A 24275-nucleotide genomic window follows, 5' to 3' on the forward strand; every position below is an offset into this window, starting at 1 on the left:
TCGATTACCAGCACGAGTAAGCGCCAGTGCGTCCTTTTTGTTACCGAAGCGCGGCGCTAGAAATCGAACGCGCTATTAATGGCCCAAGGAGCGAAAAGACTGGGGCGAAGAGGTCATGGGGCGAAAGGACCGCAATTCTGCGCTTCCTTCCCAATTTCTCCAATTTCTAAATCAAGTGCACACCTGAAACATTCCCTGTTGCTTCATAAATCCTTCAAAAATACATTCAGAGCGTGAAATTTAGAAATGGTGCGTTACTTTAAGAATAATCTGGGTGACTTTGTTTGTGGCAGGTCAGCCCATGAAGTTGAAGGAGACATTGATAGGTCATATTGGAAGAAGATCATCAAATCCACTGTTGACACGATCCTGAAAGGACAGCCTCCACGGAAGCCTGGGAGTGGTGGTGATGGAGGCCTGTATGTGGGTGTAGCTGGGGTCGCTTACATGTACTACTATGTGGCTCAGTGTGAAGTGTTTAGCTCTGAAAGATATGATTATCTGAACACTGCTCGTGACTATATTGAAGTTGCTTTAGAATCTGCTGTAGTAGAGAAGCATGATGAACATTCCTTCCTACTTGGTGGAGCTGGAGCCTATGCTGTGGGGAGCATTATATTCAAAGCATTGGGACAACAGGATGTGGCGACTAAACTTGTGAATGATTATGCACGGCTGGCCAAGAAGGTTGTGCCATTGAACTTCCTTCGCTGTGGCTCGGATGAACTATTTGTCGGAAGAGCTGGTTATCTCTGTGGTGCTTTAGCTCTGACCAGAACCCATCAAACACAGGTATGCAGATGTCAAGTGACATTCTCTGTTAGTTACTGTATTAGTTCTTAATCCCTCGTGCCACTGCACAAAGACTTCCAAAGACAAAGACTCACAACCACGAGACACACCAGCTCTATAAACTATTTTCATTCCTTATATAACATTGTTGTTAATGTATTGTTACCAGCGATTCTGTCATTAACTGATTTACTGTTCTTCAAGATTCAAGTGATTATTGAATTTTATTCAAGCTTGGAGTCTTAAGTAGAAGCAGAGACATCCAATACAATGCTTTTGTGACGTTCTTGTCATTCTGTAGGAAAACTTGGGTTGTGAAAATGATGCTGGGAACATCATCAGCATCTGCCACTTATCATATTTTGTTGTGATGATATTTCAGGTTATTGACAGCACTTCACTTCATGAAATCTGTGAAGCCATGGTAACATCTGGTCGTTCAGGGGCTGATCACCATCGTTACTCTACGCCAGATCTGCCGTGTCCGTTGATGTATGCATACTATGATACAGAATATTTGGGTAAGAATTCCCTATCATCCAGAAAACAAGTACATTTGACAGTGTCGTGAGGTCACAACACCTGATTGTTGCCTCCAAAATCTCAAGAGACAGTGTTTAGCAGTCTTTCATGTGGCTTGTGTCTGGAGCACAGATTTACTTCGGACATTCTCAACATTGCTGTCAGTGCTCCTTCATAGTTGGTCACGATATACGACATGTGTGATGTCAAAATCTAGTTGATCTTGCGACAGTCTCTACTATCTGAAGATAAATGCGCTTGCTGATGTCCCTGTATTTGATGTGTTTTCCAGGTGCAGCCCATGGTTTATCCGCCATCCTTCAGATGCTGCTACACTTCCCTGACTATTACAAATCAAACTATAGCATTGAAGAGTGTCTCCACCAAGCTGTCGACTTCATGATGGCAATCCGAGGAAAAGATGGCAATATCGCTCCTGCTATGGACGAAGTTGGTGTGATGAGACGTCATGAGGATGAAACGCTCATCCATTGGTGTCATGGCGCTCCAGGTAAGACAACTGACCCAATAGGTGCTCCATGATATGGCAGGTTCTGCCGTCATCTTCACCCAATAGGTGCTCCATGATATGGCAGGTTCTGCCGTCATCTTCACCCAATAGGTGTTCCATGACATGGCAGGTTCTGCCGTCATCTTCACCCAATAGGTGCTCCATGACATGGCAGGTTCTGCCGTCATCTTCACCCAATAGGTGTTCCATGATATGGCAGGTTCTGTCGTCGTCTTCACCCAATAGGTGTTCCATGACATGGCAGGTTCTGCCGTCATCTTCACCCAATAGGTGCTCCATGACATGGCAGGTTCTGCCGTCATCTTCACCCAATAGGTGCTCCATGACATGGCAGGTTCTGCCGTCATCTTCACCCAATAGGTGTTCCATGACATGGCAGGTTCTGCCGTCATCTTCACCCAATAGGTGCTCCATGACATGGCAGGTTCTGCCGTCGTCTTCACCCAATAGGTGTTCCATGACATGGCAGGTTCTGCCGTCGTCTTCACCCAATAGGTGTTCCATGACATGGCAGGTTCTGCCGTCGTCTTCACCCAATAGGTGCTCCATGACATGGCAGGTTCTGTCGTCGTCTTCACCCAATAGGTGCTCCATGACATGGCAGGTTCTGCCGTCATCTTCACCCAATAGGTGTTCCATGACATGGCAGGTTCTGCCGTCATCTTCACCCAATAGGTGCTCCATGACATGGCAGGTTCTGCCGTCATCTTCACCCAATAGGTGCTCCATGACATGGCAGGTTCTGCCGTCATCTTCACCCAATAGGTGCTCCATGACATGGCAGGTTCTGCCGTCATCTTCACCCAATAGGTGTTCCATGACATGGCAGGTTCTGCCGTCATCTTCACCCAATAGGTGTTCCATGACATGGCAGGTTCTGCCGTCATCTTCACCCAATAGGTGTTCCATGACATGGCAGGTTCTGCCGTCATCTTCACCCAATAGGTGTTCCATGACATGGCAGGTTCTGCCGTCATCTTCACCCAATAGGTGCTCCATGACATGGCAGGTTCTGCCGTCATCTTCACCCAATAGGTGCTCCATGATATGGCAGGTTCTGCCGTCATCTTCACCCAATAGGTGCTCCATGACATGGCAGGTTCTGCCGTCATCTTCACCCAATAGGTGTTCCATGACATGGCAGGTTCTGCCGTCATCTTCACCCAATAGGTGCTCCATGACATGGCAGGTTCTGCCGTCATCTTCACCCAATAGGTGTTGCATGACATGGCAGGTTCTGCCGTCATCTTCACCCAATAGGTGTTCCATGACATGGCAGGTTCTGCCGTCATCTTCACCCAATAGGTGTTCCATGACATGGCAGGTTCTGCCGTCAACTTCACCCAATAGGTGCTCCATGACATGGCAGGTTCTGCCGTCATCTTCACCCAATAGGTGTTCCATGACATGGCAGGTTCTGCCGTCATCTTCACCCAATAGGTGCTCCATGATATGGCAGGTTCTGCCGTCATCTTCACCCAATAGGTGTTCCATGATATGGCAGGTTCTGCCGTCATCTTCACCCAATAGGTGCTCCATGACATGGCAGGTTCTGCCGTCATCTTCACCCAATAGGTGTTCCATGACATGGCAGGTTCTGCCGTCATCTTCACCCAATAGGTGTTCCATGATATGGCAGGTTCTGCCGTCATCTTCACCCAATAGGTGTTCCATGATATGGCAGGTTCTGCCGTCATCTTCACCCAATAGGTGCTCCATGACATGGCAGGTTCTGCCGTCATCTTCACCCAATAGGTGCTCCATGACATGGCAGGTTCTGCCGTCATCTTCACCCAATAGGTGTTCCATGACATGGCAGGTTCTGCCGTCATCTTCACCCAATAGGTGTTCCATGACATGGCAGGTTCTGCCGTCATCTTCACCCAATAGGTGTTCCATGACATGGCAGGTTCTGCCGTCATCTTCACCCAATAGGTGCTCCATGACATGGCAGGTTCTGCCGTCATCTTCACCCAATAGGTGCTCCATGACATGGCAGGTTCTGCCGTCATCTTCACCCAATAGGTGTTCCATGACATGGCAGGTTCTGCCGTCATCTTCACCCAATAGGTGCTCCATGACATGGCAGGTTCTGCCGTCATCTTCACCCAATAGGTGTTCCATGACATGGCAGGTTCTGCCGTCATCTTCACCCAATAGGTGCTCCATGACATGGCAGGTTCTGCCGTCATCTTCACCCAATAGGTGCTCCATGACATGGCAGGTTCTGCCGTCATCTTCACCCAATAGGTGTTCCATGACATGGCAGGTTCTGCCGTCATCTTCACCCAATAGGTGCTCCATGACATGGCAGGTTCTGCCGTCATCTTCACCCAATAGGTGTTCCATGATATGGCAGGTTCTGCCGTCATCTTCACCCAATAGGTGTTCCATGACATGGCAGGTTCTGCCGTCATCTTCACCCAATAGGTGCTCCATGACATGGCAGGTTCTGCCGTCATCTTCACCCAATAGGTGTTCCATGACATGGCAGGTTCTGCCGTCATCTTCACCCAATAGGTGCTCCATGACATGGCAGGTTCTGCCGTCATCTTCACCCAATAGGTGCTCCATGACATGGCAGGTTCTGCCGTCATCTTCACCCAATAGGTGTTCCATGACATGGCAGGTTCTGCCGTCATCTTCACCCAATAGGTGCTCCATGACGTGGCAGGTTCTGCCGTCATCTTCACCCAATAGGTGCTCCATGATGTGGCAGGTTCTGCCGTCATCTTCACCCAATAGGTGCTCCATGACGTGGCAGGTTCTGCCGTCATCTTCACCCAATAGGTGCTCCATGACGTGGCAGGTTCTGCCGTCATCTTCACCCAATAGGTGTTCCATGACGTGGCAGGTTCTGCCGTCATCTTCACCCAATAGGTGCTCCATGATGTGGCAGGTTCTGCCGTCATCTTCACCCAATAGGTGTTCCATGATATGGCAGGTTCTGCCGTCATCTTCACACCATATATGACATTTCTTTAAGTAGTCCTTTCTAATTTGCAGGTGTAGTGTACCTGTTTGCCAAAGCCTACCTAGTCTGGCATGAGGAGAAATACCTGGATGCCTGCAAGCAGTGTGCTGAGGTCACATGGAGGAAAGGTCTCCTCAAGAAGGGCCCTGGCATCTGTCATGGTGTCGCCGGGAGTGGATATGTCTTTCTTCTCCTCTACCGTCTTACACATGATCCAAAATACCTACACAGAGCGGTCAGATTTGCTGAGTTCATGATGACGGATGAGTTTAAAGGTGGTGCACGGACACCAGATTCCCCATACAGTCTTTATGAAGGTCTAGCTGGCACAGTGTGTTTCTTGACGGACTTGCTCGAGCCGCACAAGGCAGCTTTTCCATTTTTTGACGTCTTCTAAGACCCAGTGTGGTAGTTGATGTTTTATGGGCCTTTTGTAATATCACAGCTTTAAATTGATCTGTGTTCATTTGGTTTCAAATAACATGTATTGTGTTGAATATACCGGTAGTGTAAGTTTTATAGGTTATGGTATATTGTTTCAAGTATTGCAAGCCAGGCTTTTAGTGTGCCCTGCTCACTTACATTAAGCAGATCTTTATTCATGTTGAACACCAGTGAGAAAAAATGTTAGACTGGTGCTAGTTTGCCATTATTGTAATGTGCTCAATTTCCTTTTCGTTCCTGACTGCTTTTGTTTGTTTAAGAGCTGTTAATGTTTGTCTCTCATTCAGAGGTCAAAGGTCAAGGCAGAGAAGTGTTAATTCCATGAAACTTTTGCTTCAAATAAATCCTATGAATTTGAAATGAAGTCTTATCTCTTAACCATTCACACTGTTGAACTTGTGCACTGACATCCCTTTTGACCAGCATTTCGACCATAGGTCCGGATTGCAAGTTGACATCAGTTAGACCATCCGATTTGGTGGCTTTTTCTGTGATGTCTTCTGCAGAGGCTCTATTCGACTACGGGATGTATTGCATCCTGATACGTTCCTTTCCATCCTGCTGATAACAATACTTCTCGGTTAGTGACCATGTAGCAAAACCTGTAGCAAATCTTCCTTTTTAATTCAATTCCGTTTTAATGATAAGGTTGGTCCAGTCTTTCGTCAACATTGTGTAGGGTCAATTCAAATTCTAATTCACACTGAAGAATAAACCAAGTTGAACTATTTATTAGATGTAAAAGATGTCAGTTTATTTTTTATATATTTTCTCCGAACTAGTTTTTTATAAAGATGCCAATGAAGTTATCTTCACAAAGAATTTTAATAAATAAATAGATACAGTAACAAATGACTATCATGGTAACAATAATTATCATTAGTGGGTAGCTTTATGTTCCATCTACAGTCTGTTTCATGATCCAAACAGTTGAGCAGAATCTAGCATACAATGACACACCAATGTATGTACAATTTACAGGTTTCCATCAACTTGTTGCTATGGAAACACACTCTACCACACTCTACTATCTGAAAAAGCATCAACATCTCAACTTACAATTTCCGTACATGACCTCCATCAGAAATGGAAGTGTTAAGTCAGACGTGTGTACTTTAAACCAACTTGGTCAAGCCACCATTTGCAATGAAAGAGGACCATCAGAAGCTACCCCGAGTCTGAGCTAACGCAAAATCAAAGTTCTCAAAGCAGTGGACGGTGCGTATGTCTTTCCAAATCATATAAGAGAACAGTTTGCATTCTTGGATGACTCTTATGAAGAAATAAAACAGCACACAGAATCTCTTCAAATCATGATGACTCGTAGCATCATGGGGCCAGGCACTACTCATTACTGTAGCATCATGGGGACAGGCACTACTCATTACTGTAGCATCATGGGGCCAGGCACTGCTCATTACTGTAGCATCATGGGGCCAGGCACTACTCATTACTGTAGCATCATGGGGCCAGGCACTGCTCATTACTGTAGCATCATGGGGCCAGGCACTACTCATTACTGTAGCATCATGGGGCCAGGTACTGCTCATTACTGTAGCATCATGGGGACAGGCACTACTCATTACTGTAGCATCATGGGGCCAGGCACTACTCATTACTGTAGCATCATGGGGCCAGGCACTACTCATTACTGTAGCATCATGGGGCCAGGCACTACTCATTACTGATTAGATTCCTGGGACGGTTTTGCATCGTGATATCAACATGGATGAAGCCTGACAAGAAACATCTGAGTAAAATTTGCCATAAAGCACATTCAGTGAAAGTACACTTATTTAAGCATTCTTCCGGGTGACAACATGTGGACAAAGTACTTACAAATTCTGTCCCCTAAATCATAAACATTTCAAAATAACAACCTAAATCAACTACAATCATGTTAGCTGAGACTACGAAAATAAGACATGTATTATATACACTGCACAATCAACTAAATATTGGGACGGAACTTGCAATGTATTCTTACTCTTAAAACCAACGATTAAAAACACCAACCAAGGGTGGAACCTGGCAGAGACATGTTGTCTTCAACCAAAAAAAATCATTCTTGATCATGTCATACCTGCATGTACAGCATTCAAAAGTCCCCCCCCTTACATGTATGTGTCAACCATGGTGTCTTTGCAGTAGCTGCAACTAACACCAATAAGATGCTAATACACTCAGCCGATTTCAACTAACACCAATAAGATGCTAATACACTCAGCCGATTTCAACTAACACCAATAAGATGCTAATACACTCAGCCGATTTGTTCAAAACATGTGGCCATTACCTTGACATTATATTTGACCTTGGTTGTAAGTCTAATGAGCTCAACTGAAGGAGATAGTGCCACGTTTAAGTTAAGGCCAAGTTCAGTGACATAACTTCTTTTGAACAACAGTACATGTATCTGCCAACACAAGTAGACCACTATGAGCAAATGTGGTTTAAAACGGACAAAGTGTAATCTCCTACACGCCACCCACACAAGTCACTACAATATCACCACTGGAAACCACCAAATTTTCTTGGGCATTTTATCTTTATGGAATTTGCAATCCACTAAAATGAGAATCGTGAAATTTTGAATTCTTTTTGAAATTTTCAGGAATCCCAAAAGAGATATGCGCTAAAATTTGACTGTTTACAGAACTAGGGTGAGTTCCAGGTGTATCAGCTCACTCCTTGCAAACAAAGTTCTGCTCAAAGCACCAAAACATCTGCCGCCATCTGGTGTAGGGAATGAGATTTCCACGCATTACTTCACTTAAGTTCCTTATAATATCACACAGAGTTTGGACTGAAAAACGAATGATATACTTTAGTCAATACGGGGAGCAAGTAGAACAACCAAGTCTCGACAGCCGAGGCAATTCATTGTTCACCCAAAATAATGAGTGCTTCTTTTCTGACAATATTGGGTGATATGAATAAAGACTAGCAATTGCTTTTACTGAAAACCCCATGTACATTTACACTAGGCCTTTCTGTACAAAACTGAAGTAAAATCATTTACTAGTCTTTATTCATATCACCCCATAGCTTCTTCCACTCTTAGGCAGTAAGGCATGTAGCTGGCATTCAGCTGGTCTCTCCTTTCTTCTAGTTGTCACCTAGCGGGAAACGTACCATTGGGTATGACAAAGATGCATTGTCACTCACTTTACTGAAGCCGCAAAAGAGGAATTATGCTGTAAATGAGATGAGGAAGTATGTGTGTGGCGATTTATCGGACCTGAACACGACAGAAGTCAGACTTATCTTACTCACCTTCTTGGGTTTTTCAGCCGCCAACTTCTTCGCTTCTTCCTCTTTCTTCTTGGCAGCTTCTTCCTCTTCCTTCTTCTTGGCGTCCTCTTCTTCTTTCTTCTTTCTCTCCTCCTCCTCCTTCTCTTTCTCCTTGATCTTTGAGGGTTTCTCTTCTTCTTCTTCAGAATCTTCATCTTCTTCCTCAGACTGAAGCAAAATAACCAACAATTCACATGCACCGTTCACCTGAATACTTGTTCTGCTACGGATGTCCTCAACCAGTTTCAATTGGAAGAAATACATTCATGACATGAGATACGTTGAAGAGCCTGATGGCCATGTGCCATTGTGTTTGACCTTCATTGGGTTCAAGTCAGGGTGTGTCACCTCACCATGACATGAGATACGTTGTAGAGCCTGATGGCCATGTGCCATTGTGTTTGACCTTCATTGGGTTCAAGTCAGGGTGTGTCACCTCACCATGACATGAGATACGTTGAAGAGCCTGATGGCCATGTGCCATTGTGTTTGACCTTCATTGGGTTCAGGTCAGGGTGTGTCACCTCACCATGACATGAGATACGTTGTAGAGCCTGATGGCCATGTGCCATTGTGTTTGACCTTCATTGGGTTCAGGTCAGGGTGTGTCACCTCACCATGACATGAGATACGTTGTAGAGCCTGATGGCCATGTGCCATTGTGTTTGACCTTCATTGGGTTCAGGTCAGGGTGTGTCACCTCACCATGACATGAGATACGTTGTAGAGCCTGATGGCCATGTGCCATTGTGTTTGACCTTCATTGGGTTCAGGTCAGGGTGTGTCACCTCACCATGACATGAGATACGTTGTAGAGCCTGATGGCCATGTGCCATTGTGTTTGACCTTCATTGGGTTCAGGTCAGGGTGTGTCACCTCACCATGACATGAGATACGTTGTAGAGCCTGATGGCCATGTGCCATTGTGTTTGACCTTCATTGGGTTCAGGTCAGGGTGGGTCACCTCACCATGACATGAGATACGTTGTAGAGCCTGATGGCCATGTGCCATTGTGTTTGACCTTCATTGGGTTCAGGTCAGGGTGGGTCACCTCACCATGACATGAGATACGTTGTAGAGCCTGATGGCCATGTGCCATTGTGTTTGACCTTCATTGGGTTCAGGTCAGGGTGTGACACCTCACCATGACATGAGATACGTTGTAGAGCCTGATGGCCATGTGCCATTGTGTTTGACCTTCATTGGGTTCAGGTCAGGGTGGGTCACCTCACCATGTTCAACTGCCAGTCACCAAGACTACCTTTCCACCAGTCAGACTTAACCCAAACTATTGTATTTTTATATCCCTCATCTATGGTCTTACCTCCTCTTTCTTCTTCTTGCCTTTCTTGTCATTCTTCTTATCTTTCTCCTTTCCTTTCTTCTTCTTGTCCTCCTTCTTACCCGCCTTACCCTTCTTCTTACCTGCAACACAAACAAACAAATATCAAAAAGTGCTTTAATCACAAGATCATTTCAATATCGGTGGTGTTCAGAAACAACAGCTGGTGAATCAGTGATACCGCGCTAACTTTGACCAACTCAAACCTAGACTGAATCTGCCAGCACTGGACCTCCAGTCTTGTGAGCTCCTCATTTGCCTTGGGGTGAGAGGTGTATACCGCACTGAACACTGGATGACTTGCGTCTGACAGGGGAGATAAAGACAAGTTTGTATACACAACCCTGATCTATCCTGAAACCCTTCGGGAGCATTCAGATGAGCGGTTCAAATCAGCGCGCCGCTACACAGGCAAATGTGCCAAATATAAATGACATTAAGCTTAGAATCTTGGAGCAACAAGAGTTTTCTGTGTTGGAGATTTCCTCTCAAAAATCACCAAATAATGAAAAATTCCAAAAAAATTTCTACTGTATTTCTTGTCTTTTCATGAAAATTTCAGAATCATCGTTATTGGATAAAAAAGTACTTTTTCCGAAATATTATGAAGAATTCCAATTTTTTTTGTTATTTCTTGTTTGTTCATGAAATTTGAGAAAAAAAAGTTTTTTCGGAGGAAAATTTTAAAACATTCCAAGAAAAAAATTTTGGGCAAAAAAACACATTTTTATCAATTTTTTTCGCCAAATCAGGTCGGTTTTTAAAATTTGATAAATTTCATGTCTATGTCAGGTTTTACAACAGTCACTATCTTCCTTTTGGTGTTGTGGTAACCATGGTAACTCACTTGCTTCCTCTTCAGTATCCTCGTCTTCATCCTCATCCTCATCTTCATCATCTTCTTCAGAGTCGTCACCCTTCTTCTTCTTCCCAAAAATACCACCCTTTTTCTTCTTGTCTGAAAACAGGACGAATTGGCTAAATAAGCAGAAATCAGTGAGCATGAGCTGTGTTGAAACGGTGAAGAATTCTGAATAAAAAGCATTCAACTCAACTCTCATACCATGATCTAATTTTTGATATTTCTTGCCATAAATCCTGTAATAATCATTGAACAATGAGATATGACTTTTCTCCTGAGGGGACTTGACTTCCTTTCACATTGGCAAACACGCACAATTCACAAAACCAAGCTATCCAAGTTGCACTTCATTTCTACATGTACACATCCAAAAATAACACGACAACTGCAAGAATAGAAATCACAATCATACAATTTCGACACCTTATTTTGCCAGTTAAATGTTAGAAATATTTGAAGAGCAGAGAGCTGGAACAACCAAACTAACTCTCAGCTCTTCATTCATACTAAAGCTGAACTAGACCTGTATGAAAGTGTTACCAGTGCTTCAATAATTGGTTGGACTTGAATGGTCACAAACACTGCTTATAAAAATCCACACCACTCCCACGCTGCCACGCCAGCCATCCACACCACTCCCATGCTGCCACGCCAGCCATCCACACCACTCCCAGGCTGCCACGCCAGCCATCCACACCACTCCCATGCTGCCACGCCAGCCATCCACACCACTCCCAGGCTGCCACGCCAGCCATCCACACCACTCCCACGCTGCCACGCCAGTCATCCACACCACTCCCAGGCTGCCACGCCAGCCATCCACACCACTCCCATGCTGCCACGCCAGCCATCCACACCACTCCCAGGCTGCCACGCCAGCCATCCACACCACTCCCACGCTGCCACGCCAGCCATCCACACCACTCCCAGGCTGCCACGCCAGCCATCCACACCACTCCCATGCTGCCACGCCAGCCATCCACACCACTCCCAGGCTGCCACGCCAGCCATCCACACCACTCCCACGCTGCCACGCCAGCCATCCACACCACTCCCACGCTGCCACGCCAGCCATCCACACCACTCCCATGCTGCCACGCCAGCCATCCACACCACTCCCAGGCTGCCACGCCAGCCATCCACACCACTCCCATGCTGCCACGCCAGCCATCCACACCACTCCCAGGCTGCCACGCCAGCCATCCACACCACTCCCACGCTGCCACGCCAGTCATCCACACCACTCCCAGGCTGCCACGCCAGCCATCCACACCACTCCCATGCTGCCACGCCAGCCATCCACACCACTCCCAGGCTGCCACGCCAGCCATCCACACCACTCCCACGCTGCCACGCCAGTCATCCACACCACTCCCAGGCTGCCACGCCAGCCATCCACACCACTCCCATGCTGCCACGCCAGCCATCCACACCACTCCCAGGCTGCCACGCCAGCCATCCACACCACTCCCACGCTGCCACGCCAGCCATCCACACCACTCCCACGCTGCCACGCCAGCCATCCACACCACTCCCAGGCTGCCACGCCAGCCATCCACACCACTCCCATGCTGCCACGCCAGCCATCCACACCACTCCCAGGCTGCCACGCCAGCCATCCACACCACTCCCATGCTGCCACGCCAGCCATCCACACCACTCCCAGGCTGCCACGCCAGCCATCCACACCACTCCCATGCTGCCACGCCAGCCATCCACACCACTCCCAGGCTGCCACGCCAGCCATCCACACCACTCCCAGGCTGCCACGCCAGCCATCCACACCACTCCCAGGCTGCCACGCCAGCCATCCACACCACTCCCAGGCTGCCACGCCAGCCATCCACACCACTCCCAGGCTGCCACGCCAGCCATCCACACCACTCCCATGCTGCCACGCCAGCCATCCACACCACTCCCAGGCTGCCACGCCAGCCATCCACACCACTCCCAGGCTGCCACGCCAGCCATCCACACCACTCCCACGCTACCACGCCAGCCATCCACACCACTCCCACGCTGCCACGCCAGCCATCCACACCACTCCCACGCTGCCACGCCAGCCATCCACACCACTCCCACGCTGCCACGCCAGCCATCCACACCACTCCCATGCTGCCACGCCAGCCATCCACACCACTCCCATGCTGCCACGCCAGCCATCCACACCACTCCCAGGCTGCCACGCCAGCCATCCACACCACTCCCAGGCTGCCACGCCAGCCATCCACACCACTCCCAGGCTGCCACGCCAGCCATCCACACCACTCCCAGGCTGCCACGCCAGCCATCCACACCACTCCCAGGCTGCCACGCCAGCCATCCACACCACTCCCAGGCTGCCACGCCAGCCATCCACACCACTCCCATGCTGCCACGCCAGCCATCCACACCACTCCCATGCTGCTACGCAGACTGCATTTCATTGTGACCCTTCATTTTGATATATATGGTGCAATGGAAAGGGGAGGTTTAAATGAAGTAAATTTTGCTGTCAAATCAAAAATGAAAGGGACTGAAAATAAATCAGAGAAACCGAGTGTTTTAATGAAGGGTGACAATGTGAAGCACGTTCTCTCATACAGGGCAAAGTCAACATACCTTTTCCTTTCTTCTTCTCCTTTTTCTTGTCTTTATCTTTTTTCTTCTTGGTGTCCCCTTCGCTCTCCTCATCCTCCTCCTCATCTTCTTCTTCATCTTCAGTATCTTCACCCTGATGAGGGGAATAAAGGGCAGACTTTGACAAGACATACATAGGGACAATCAAACTACTGAAGTTGGATCGACATCAGTCTAACAAGATGTCAAGCGAGGTACCAGTGTTGAATATCACAAGATGTCAACTTGAACAGCCAGTCACTCATGTGTACGACACTCTTTCTGCGACTTATGAAACAGAGGAAACACAGCCAGCGATGCTGGTATTGCTGACCTTCTTCCTCTTCTTGTCTTTTCCCTTTCCCTTCTTCTTTTTATCTGCTTTCTCTTTTTCTTTCTGCAAACAAATCAGTAAGAACATATCAACAACTTTAACATAAAATAACTAAATGTAGCTCTTAAAATTTGCTGTGAAAGACTGGTTTTAGGTCTCATTTGAGGAACATTTGAAACAAGCCATGTCTGGTGGTAAATCTTACTTTTAACTTTGCCTTCTCCTTGGCGGTGAGTGCAGCCTCCTCCTCTGAATCAATCTCTTCCTCCTCCTCAGATTCCCCTTCTGACTCCTCTTTACCCTTCGTTACATCTTTCTAGAAAGAAAAGGAACAAATATTAAGATGATTAAATCCTCTGTTCTAACTCCTGATGACTGCTCAATGGACAAAGGAATGGCCAACATCAATTACAAGTGTAACCTAAGTCTTTTGGTGTGATGTCTCAGAAACTACCTCTACCAAAGTGCATCCGAAGAAATCAAAGCGATTAATGCCCCCAGCCCACCTGATCTACCTTACCTTGGCAGGGATTGGAGCAAGCATCGGAGGGGCAGATGCCACAGGGGCGGCTGCCACAGCTGCTATCGTCTCTTCTACAACCATGTCATCGTTCTCAATTTGTCTGCGTGGTCGTGGCTGAGGTTTCTTGGTTACCTACAAGGGATGACCAGACTGTGAACAAATGTGATTGAGGCAATGTTCTTCAACGCTGCTCTTTAATGCACAATACAACACTTGGAAGAGTAACACATTGTAATATTCAAAACAATGCGGTGAATATAATCTTTATACATGGTAGTGGAGACAGCCAACAAAGTTAAGAGACACTCAAAACATCAATCAGTCATGTTGTTGAGTTGGATTCCTCACCAGATGACATTCAATCACCAATCCTCCTCAACTGCCTCACAACTGCCGAGTGGTGTGTGTCGTGTCTTTGGTGCAAACCATGCATGGAAACCTGTCCTTGGCATCATTAACAAAGTAGAGTAGTGCGATCTCCCTGGCTAACGTCATCCATCTCGAGTGTGGCCTTGACCACAGTAACATGTCTCCTGCACAACAATAAGAGTTTGCTGACACCATGACTCACAACTCAAGGGAAAACCAGTTCATCAGCCAGCGTCAATGAATGCACCAAAAAGTGATACGATTATTGTGAAACCTTTACCTACTTTTTCATTGTCTTCTTCAGAGTCTTCTTCACTCTCAGACTCCATTTTAGGTTTTGATGGAATAGGTTCTGAAATAGAAATGAGAAGTTGGAGCACCATGATGATAAAAGACTATTTTCTGATTGTTTGCATTTGCTCTTAAATTAGCATTTGTTGCACAGCACTTCAGAAGCCAGGGATTATTAGACCCTGTTGTTTGCCACAAAGACATTCATCTAAACCTGCTCCAAAGTTTCCTGCTACTGAACCAAACTGCCCTCCCCTGCTCAAGATATTTCCTAACCACCAAATGTACCTTGTTTTGATGTTAGTGGCAGTCTGTTTCTGGCTAGAGGTGTTGGTCCTATCGTCTGTGAGAGAGGGGCTAGTGCTTGTGATCTCATGGTTGGCTTCAGGGCTGGAAGCGTGCGATTTAACATGGGAGATTTGTCAGACTGCAACAAGAAAGAAGTGACATAAAGGTGCATTGCTGGTACATGAATCTTATCATTTGTTGAAGCCATGGTGTCCAGGGCCTGTTTGTACACTGAGCTCAACTGAATGAGATTACACCAAAGTCCAAGTCAAAGTCACATTTTTCACACACCTTGTTTCAACAACTGAGACCATAGATAATCATTTTACCACATAGGGTATATATACATGTAAACTCTATATTTGTAAATCCTTCGTAACACACAAAAAAGCTCAGAAAAAGCTTTGATGGAATGTTTGACTTACGTCTTTATGGCGCCTCCCTCGTGGCGTTATGGTTAACTCAGCATCCTCGCTTGACCCTCGTGTTGTCAGGAAGTGCGGTGTCGATAATCGTAGGGGGTTCACCTCCTCTTCCTCCTCATCTGAACTTGCCTGATCCCCGTTGCCGATTCCCACCCTCTTCTTGGCCAGTGCCACCATATGACAACCACCGCATGCCACCTGAACAAGTAAAATCAGTTGTTCAATCATATTCAGGTTATTCAATCAATCAGGCTTTATCTTAATCAAGTTAATGACAACTGGGCTTTTACCAGAGCACTTCATTCCAGAGCTCATCCCAGAATCCCGAGCATAAAGCGACAAAGGTGTATCGCTCCGGATGGGCCAGGGGTCCATCACAGGCTGACTGCTGTCAAGACTTATAGTTCTGGATGAGAGAAGCAATGGAGGCTTAACAAACCCTCACTCGCTCAACGGCCCAGAGATGAGCAGCGGTGATTCCTGACATGAAGCTCTAAGCCAATGATATTCCTCCATCAACAAGACATAAAGCAGCAGACGATTTGCCGTCAAAGAAGGAAGTCTAGGCGAGACATTGAGACTTCTTACCTGGTCAACATCAAACTTAGAAAATCTTGAAACTTTAAATGGGCGGAATTGGTTAGCAAAATTTTCTTCACCGAGACCTAACTTTCCGTGTCGACCATCACCAAAGGTAAAGAGTTGATTTTTTTCTGAAAATATGCAGATTTTTTATATAAGACGTGAGAAAAGTACAGTACTAGCATCATGCCACATTCTTATCATTAAGAAGCAGCCCATCTCAATCACTGGATCTCCACACCTGACAGGAAGAAGTGGCAACTTGGATTCAAATCAATGACGCTAGGACTGTAAGCCAGACACCTTAACCAGTGCACCAGCAGGCTCCACAAGTTATCACATATGGATATTATGGAGGCCATTTACACTGCAAGGATGCCAAGCTAGGACTGTAAGCCAGACACCTTAACCAGTGCACCAGCAGGCTCCACAAGTTATCACATATGGATATTATGGAGGCCATTCACACTGCAAGGATGCCAGACACCTTAACCAGTGCACCAGCAGGCTCCACAAGTTATCACATATGGATATTATGGAGGCCATTCACACTGCAAGGATGCCACGCTAGGACTGTGAGCCAGACACCTTAACCAGTGCACCAGCAGGCTCCACAAGTTATCACATATGGATATTATGGAGGCCATTCACACTGCAAGGATGCCACGCTAGGACTGTAAGCCAGACACCTTAACCAGTGCACCAGCAGGCTCCACAAGTTATCACATATGGATATTATGGAGGCCATTTACACTGCAAGGATGCCAGACACCTTAACCAGTGCACCAGCAGGCTCCACAAGTTATCACATATGGATATTATGGAGGCCATTTACACTGCAAGGATGCCACGCTAGGACTGTAAGCCAGACACCTTAACCAGTGCACCAGCAGGCTCCAGCTTAGAATAGCAATGAAGTACCATATATATATATACAGCCGAAATATTCTAAACCAATCCACAAGATCACTCAAGGAAGTTGCAATAACACCGAGTCTCAATGACCAGAGGCACAATGCTACCAAAGATAAGCATTGGATTCTCCCCAAGGCCTTCCACAACATACTAATTCATTGAGGCACTGAGCCATAAAGTAAACAGTCATGTTTCGAGAAAACTACTTTGGTCAGAAGAGCAATGATATTGCTGGGAATGGAACCACATCCAAATGCATGTGAATATGTGAATATAGCTGACTGGACTAGTTTCTTCTTGTGACCTAACTGCCCAAGGGATGGCAAACGGACAAGCAGAATTCAGGAGAGGGGAAACATTGAACTTGAAAGTGTAAGACATGACCATTGGGTCTTTCTGATGGTCTGATTCATGTCATGACTTGATTTTGGGCTGAATATCACATACAGCTGTATATCTTACCTGTGATGACAGCAGTATGGTTCTCTCCACATAAAACATTCCTGACCTTGGATTTGATGAGAGTGTTGACCACCTGAGGCGATGATGACTGGAGGACTGTGGTCCCGTGTCCAAGCTGCCCATTGTTACCGTCACCAAACGTATACACCTTACCATCCTCTAAAATGTGACAACGTGGAAAATACTGTAATAAGTTTATATAAGGAAACATAGGTTCGGCTTTTCACTTTGACACGTGTGCCGCCATACTTGTTCATATACATCAGATATTGCTTTCCACTTGGATAGTTCACAAGGACTTCTGTCACTGGGTCAGTACAGCACCAGGGACTATGGATAGTTCACAAGGACTTCTGTCACTGGGTCAGTACAGCACCAGGGACTATGGATAGTTCACAAGGACTTCTGTCACTGGGTCAGTACAGCACCAGGGACTATGGATAGTTCACAAGGACTTCTGTCACTGGGTCAGTACAGCACCAGGGACTATGGATAGTTCACAAGGACTTCTGTCACTGGGTCAGTACAGCACCAGGGACTATGGATAGTTCACAAGGACTTCTGTCACTGGGTCAGTACAGCACCAGGGACTGAAATTGAGGGTTTCCGCTTTCATTGTAGTAAATCTTGATTCTTATCACCAAACCCCTAACAGCTGGTCCTGGCCTTGCATAGACATGAGTTCGAGAGAAATCAAACGGTGGTAAGAGCTTGGAAAGGAGCCGGGCCACCAAAAGCTGTCACTCATTCCGACCCATATCACTACATGGCAACTTGCCACTTTATGTCAGATTTATCTCGGGTTTAGATGGAAATGAGCCACCAGAGCCACCATTTGCCACCAGAACAGGAGAAGACAATGGAGAATATTCTGATTTCAACTCACCTGTCACAACTGCCGTATGCGAGCCTCCACATGAAACACTTTTGACCTTTTCCCGAATTAATTCAACATGTTGAGGAGTATAATTGTCTTCGATATCATCACCAAGGCCTAACTTCCCAGAATCCTTTTCACCAAATGTATATAACTTTCCATCCTCTGAAATACAGAAAAACAGCATGCAAATCAGTGATCTCAGACAAGGCAAGAACAAGCAAACATAACTTAGCTCACTTTTATTTGTCATTTCTTTTAAAGAACTGGTTACAAGAGTTGATTGATGCTTGCAACTGATTTGACCCTTTCAAAGCACATTCACACACCAGACTGTCTCTAAAACACACATTGTCCACGAGACTCCTTTCTAAGGCATCCAAAAAGAAGTCTTCTTATTTCACCACAAGCATGCTTAGGAATCCGTTTCTACATGGGGGCCATTACTCAATCAAGGTCAGAAAACGGCTAACAATAACAAATCACTTCGTCAGCAACAGCTACATAGTAAGTCATTAGCTTGCATCTTACCTGTAACCACCGCTGTATGATAATACCCGCATGATACGCACGTCACTTTCTCATCAAATATGATTTCTGTTGGTTCTGGACACTCTTGTTTGTCTTCTCCAAGGCCTAACTGGCCTTCACTACCTCCGCCCCAGATAAACAGGCGACCATCCACTGGAAGAGAAAACTACTTTTTGACTGGCAGTCATTGGGAGGAGATTACACAGCTGGTCCCTGTTTGCGACAAAGTGCTAATCCGGTCTCCTCAGACACTTCCTGCTCTCGTACCAAGTAACCATCCAATCTATCATTCATGAGGCTGGCACTCTTCTACTCCGCTACTGCCGCACCAACTGTTGATAAGTAATACCCCATTATTAATGTTACAACTTCATGGGCACTGCTCTGTCCTTGGTATGCAGCATTTACACAGAACCTACCTCATCAAATACGTGTCTTCTACTGTTCTCATTGCAGGCTTGGTAGGCAGCGTTTACAGTACACAGAACTTGCCCCATGAAATGAGTATGTTCTCCTGGTAGCCCTGAATATGGAGTGAGCTTTGATTGTATTCAATTGCATACCTGTGACTGCAGCTGAATGCTCCGACCCTGCCGAGATCATTTTGTACTCCATGTCATCGAGGGTATCAATCACTATGGGTATTAACACTTCATCTGTCTCCACACCCAGTTGTCCTTCATTGTTGGCACCGAATGCGTACAGTCGTCCTCCTGCTAGAAGAGACAGCAATTATACATGGGGAATGTGATGAATCCTGTGGTACCAGTGATGCAAGACAAACTATCTCTACATTTCTAACACTGTATTCTGGTCAACCTTCTAGTTAAAATAACTATACATGTATGTAGTTTGGCACTATATTGTTATGTGGGTCCACTGTGCGGACAAAGTGAGCCCCTGTACTGCTCCAGCCCAAAATGCTCTTTCAGTAACATCATTTAAAGAGTCAGGACATGCCCCGTTATAATCAAGATATAAAAGTGTCAATGAATCCAGCTTACCTGTGGCAACTAATGTATGGTTTTTACCGCATGCCACAAACGTCCCCTTTTCACCTTTTAATGCTGAAACAAACAACAAGTTGGTGTAAATACAGTGACCCCGTTCCTGCACTCATACGCTTGTGCACTGGTTCCAGCCTCTGGTCTTAATCAGTGGCAGAGTCATCGCGAGTGCTTGTCCAAGATGGGATCCCACTAAACGAAAGGCAAATGACTTTGTCTAAAATGGGAGAGATTACATTCTGCAATCTCTCTTTTTTCAAATTGGTTTCCTTAATTGTTGGACTCAGCAGCAGACAGTTCATCTGGTGGGATTTCTCTCCTCTCTAGTTTCCATATCAGGCCTCAGCTGTCAATACTTACATTTGATACATGTTGGTTTTGTTGATGCTCGTTTCGTTCCAATCCCAAGCTGACCCCAATCATTGGTTCCAAATGAGAAAACTCTGCCGCTGTCTGGAAAAACAAGACAAAACTACATGATGATTTCTAATCCTGCTCATTGCAAACAGTTGAATGAGAATCAACAGTAAACTCGACAAATATTATTAAAACAGGAGGCTGAGCAATGCTCTGATTCGGCACGTTTTTTTTTCTACTGCTACAATCAGTCATAAGGGCATGGATTTCATCAGGGGTTTGAAAGATGGCGCTGGTTATGTCAGGATGTCCAACTAAAGTATGGTTCTGTTGCGTCAATATGACAATAAACAATTGCCATCCATAAGGAAAGGGCATTTTTCTTCTTCAAACATGTGACCACGTGAACGGTTAGCTGTCTCAGATGAGATTACTGTGGCCCTCTATTCCAGTGTCACACCACATTACATTCGATTGCTCCAATATTCCTTCCAGCAAAACTGAAGAAGTTGAAAATAAGAATTTCCTTACCAGCGATGAGGGCAGTGTGCTCATCTCCACATGCCACCTGCAGAAAGTGATCATTTCGTATCCAGAACTTGCTTGGTACATTCTCAGCAAACTTAGACTTGCCAAAGGTGAACACACCTCCGGTTTCTGAATGATCAAGAAGATGTTGATGAACAAGTGAAAAAGAAAGACTGATGGTGTCCTACACCGCTGTCGGGTCATACTAAACAGCGTCCACCAGGTTTAAAAGCATATTTAAAGTTATCAAAATAAAATCTAATGGTCATAAATGAAATAAGCAGGACATTTTCCCCATTTCCTGAACGTTTCATGACATTTGTGTGCTAGATTAGCGAGTTGTTGTCTAAGATGTACCAGCGTCCACCACCCAGTCGGCGGCCTTGTTGGATCTGACTTGGAGGAAATGATAGGGCTTCCCAATACTACAGGAGCCTTGTGATTTTAGACAACATCTCCCTTATCTTACACCCAAATGTCATGAAATTTGCAGGAAATGTGTTTTATGGTGTACTTATTTCGTTAATGGTTACTATATTTTATTTTGAAGATTTAATACCTGACTATAAACCTGGTTGACACTGTTCAGGATGACCGCCACCACTGCCTAGCCCTACGCTACACCACTCCACCACCAGTAACGTGTTCCCTACAATATCAGCAGCTACAGACAGACTACAGGCCTATATTATGCTACCAAATGTTCTTGGCCAATAGCGTAACTCGATTCACATCATGTGATTTCAAGTCATCACATCGTATCGGATCCAAAAAAGCAATAACGGATCCAAAAAAATGTCGTAACGGATCCTAAAAGGTTTTAATCCAATCAAAATGAAGTTTACAAATGATCTTGGATGGTCGTTTGGATTGATTTCTTTGGTTGCATAATATAGCAAATAGTGGATGTTTAAGGTCGTCCAATATGGAATTTTGCTGGACTCAGAAATGTCATGGCGGACTCGCAAAGCCTCGTCCGCCATGACATTTCTTCGTCCATCAAAATTCCATATCGGACTCCCAAACATCCACTATTTGTATAATGTCATCCATGGGCTAATATTGCAATGGACACCCTGCGAAAATAAATTTTGGCAATTTCAAAATGACCTTTTTCACAGGCTGGCAAGGTGGCAAGTAAAAATATAAAAGCTTATTCAAGCAAGTTACTTCAAGTTGTCAATGCCATTCAATGTTCATGATATTTTAAATGCTTTTGGTTAAGATTTGATAAAAAACGTGATTTTTATGTCATGGTAAACTTACGCTGCCTGTGAAAAGATGACCGAAATTTATTTTCGCATACGGATATGCCATACGCACGGTCTACTGACACGGACATGACACTGACAGTTATCAGAAACAACAAAGTTCCTCTCTGCACTCCGTCTCCACTCAAGTGGAGCATGACTGTCCACACAAACAATAACTTTCTGCATGCTGCATGCTCTGGCATGGCTAGGCTGGGGCCGGGGGGGGGGGCAATTGAGGGCAAGTTTCTACCATACAAAGAACATGTAAAAATGTACACTCTTAGACTGTACATAGTATACACTATCATGAAATCCCTGTATTTTACCAGAACCATTACCATAGCCTACAGTAATTAAAGCGACTGTTGTTTGTGAGCAAACGAAATGACTTCTCGTGTAATAACAATCAATTGTGTGCCCTATTTCAATATAAGCCAAACACTATGAGCCAAAGGGTGCATGAGGACGAATTTTGGCGATTTTTCACACCTGGAATGTCTTGATCGTCGTCGTCGGCTGCCATGTTTACACCAAAACAACCCTACGATTAATGTTATTTTCAATCCACGATTGCAGGTCATGTGATGTAAATAAACGCACGTGGTCTACACTTTGTATTGGGTATCCGGTCGTTTCGCCCCCTGATTATGGTCGTACCCATGCAAGCCTCAAGGTGGATGACAAGATGACAGTTAAAGTAGATATTTTGGGCTTGATTTATCGGTCAATGAGACAGTAGTGCACCATAGGCCTATCTCTTCTGGATGTGCCCTCCCTTGCCAGAGAGTACCAGCGAGAGATAGAGTGTGCCATGCCCCTTCACTGTGTGTACTCTGTCTGATCTAGATGTGTACTCTCCCAACGTAATGTGCACCATGTTTCTACAAAGTTGACCTTGTCTCCACCCTTAGGAAAAATGTGTCTCATTTTCACATGGTGAATACCTGATCATTTTCATAAAGGGATTGCATGAAATCAGAACACCAAACCTGAAGAGACAGCAGATACTGCAACAACCATACCATAACCAGACCTGATAATACAGCATAATGCTGTCACAACCAGACCTGAATCCAACGAACACAAACTGCATCACACGATGACCACGCACGACTTACACCGGCACACATCGTTGGTGATGAGGGAGAGAGCGCTAGCTGGTACAAATTCAGAACGGTTCACCTGCAGTTCAATGTGCTCATGACGTGACGAGAGCAAATCTCACGGGTGGGGCGGAAATACGCCATATTGCTGACATCATCGGCGCCAACAACTATTTCTTTTGACCCTGCCAGAGTCTTTTTCAAAACAATGCATTGATTGACTCTGACTCTGCCTACCTCGATTTTTTAAAACTTTTAACAAAGGCCATTCAAACGTTAAATCAACTGCAAAGATAATCTTTTATATCACTGAGGTATATAGATACGATATGTTGAGAAAAATCTGTACAACTATCGAAATATACGATTACTTGGATCTATTTCGGACAATCACTTCGCCACCTGCGCGACCTTGTCACAATTGCGGCGCGCTCGTTTGCATATCGCATATAAGAGGCAAACAAAACCTTCGTTTCAGCATGAAAGCCTTGACGGTTCATCGCCAAGAGTGCATGACTGTGGATCGGCTGGTCACGAGTTCGACTCCCGGTGAATCCCCCGCATTTTTCTCCTTTTTTTTCTTCACCCTTATCTCGTTATCTGATCATCCATGCACAGATGTCAAAATTTTCATTATTATCATTATCATACCCCGCACCCAAACTTTTCAAACTGCAGCAAATACTGATTCCGGGCGTTCGAGTACTACCGAGGATGGTTCAAATCGGCAGCTGCGATTTTCGATGATACATTGGGGCAAAAAAGTATCAGTGTCGGAGCGTGAGTTTTCCAATCAGAAAGGAGTCAAAGGGTATCCTGAGCTTCAGGCTTTTTATACACCTTCGTCATATCGAGAGGCGGAGGATATTGAAAACCACTGGTGCCTGGATGGTTAAAGGGGTACGCCGGTCGTGGACGTATATTTACTGTTGGTCCAATTATATCGAGTTGCGGCTTCTAACGCCAATCGACTCCAATAGTCAATCACACACTAGAGCGCAATCTGTATACAATTAGTGGTGCGTGTATAAGTTTTCCCGATCGCAGCATGTTAGTTCAGGCTATGAGT

The 24275-nt window shown here is 45.5% G+C and overlaps 2 protein-coding genes across 4 annotated transcripts; one reads left to right on the plus strand and one right to left on the minus strand.

Annotated features, from left to right (window-relative positions):
- Positions 1-132: 132 nt before the first annotated feature.
- Positions 133-5624, plus strand: LOC135487635 (lanC-like protein 3). Its single transcript, XM_064771653.1, has 4 exons — positions 133-792; positions 1175-1313; positions 1607-1825; positions 4853-5624. Exons 1-4 carry the CDS (start codon positions 247-249, stop codon positions 5215-5217), a joined length of 1269 nt encoding a protein of 422 aa, XP_064627723.1. The 5' UTR covers positions 133-246; the 3' UTR covers positions 5218-5624.
- Positions 5625-5718: 94 nt separating this feature from the next.
- Positions 5719-22637, minus strand: LOC135487631 (X-linked retinitis pigmentosa GTPase regulator-like). 3 transcript variants are annotated; one of them, XM_064771643.1, is made up of 20 exons: positions 22593-22637; positions 20854-20979; positions 20326-20418; positions 19963-20025; positions 19522-19671; positions 18959-19111; positions 18437-18592; positions 17551-17709; positions 16180-16304; positions 15592-15789; positions 15167-15305; positions 14872-14939; positions 14216-14350; positions 13901-14011; positions 13696-13758; positions 13365-13476; positions 10749-10859; positions 9884-9984; positions 8541-8726; positions 5719-8070 (listed from the first exon to the last, which is right to left on the minus strand). In XM_064771643.1, the coding sequence occupies exons 1-20, from the start codon at positions 22624-22626 to the stop codon at positions 8047-8049; spliced, it is 2307 nt and encodes a 768-aa protein (XP_064627713.1). In that variant the 5' UTR covers positions 22627-22637; the 3' UTR covers positions 5719-8046. The 3 variants fall into 3 exon arrangements, with proteins under 3 accessions (XP_064627713.1, XP_064627712.1, XP_064627714.1); XM_064771642.1 differs by having other exon boundaries at positions 19522-19674; XM_064771644.1 differs by lacking the exons at positions 5719-8070; positions 8541-8726; positions 9884-9984; positions 10749-10859 and adding an exon at positions 13097-13196 and having other exon boundaries at positions 19522-19674.
- Between the last annotated feature and the right edge of the window lie 1638 nt (positions 22638-24275).

The sequence above is a fragment of the Lineus longissimus genome, chromosome 5 (genome assembly GCF_910592395.1).
Source record: "Lineus longissimus chromosome 5, tnLinLong1.2, whole genome shotgun sequence".
In the NCBI taxonomy this organism is placed as follows: Eukaryota; Metazoa; Nemertea; class Pilidiophora; order Heteronemertea; family Lineidae; genus Lineus; species Lineus longissimus.

Excerpts from the sequence above, each read along its gene's own strand:
- LOC135487635 (XM_064771653.1), top strand. The coding sequence starts at position 247 with ATGGTGCGTTACTTTAAGAATAATCTGGGTGACTTTGTTTGTGGCAGG. Across the intron at positions 793-1,174 it reads CCAGAACCCATCAAACACAG|GTTATTGACAGCACTTCACT; the intron begins GTATGCAGATGT and ends ATGATATTTCAG. Across the intron at positions 1,826-4,852 it reads TTGGTGTCATGGCGCTCCAG|GTGTAGTGTACCTGTTTGCC; the intron begins GTAAGACAACTG and ends TCTAATTTGCAG.
- LOC135487631 (XM_064771642.1), bottom strand. The coding sequence starts at position 22,626 with ATGGCAGCCGACGACGACGATCAAGACATTCCAG. Across the intron at positions 18,593-18,958 it reads TCATACAGCGGTGGTTACAG|AGGATGGAAAGTTATATACA; the intron begins GTAAGATGCAAG and ends TCTGTATTTCAG. Across the intron at positions 14,351-14,871 it reads CTGAAGAAGACAATGAAAAA|GTAACCAAGAAACCTCAGCC; the intron begins GTAGGTAAAGGT and ends CATCCCTTGTAG.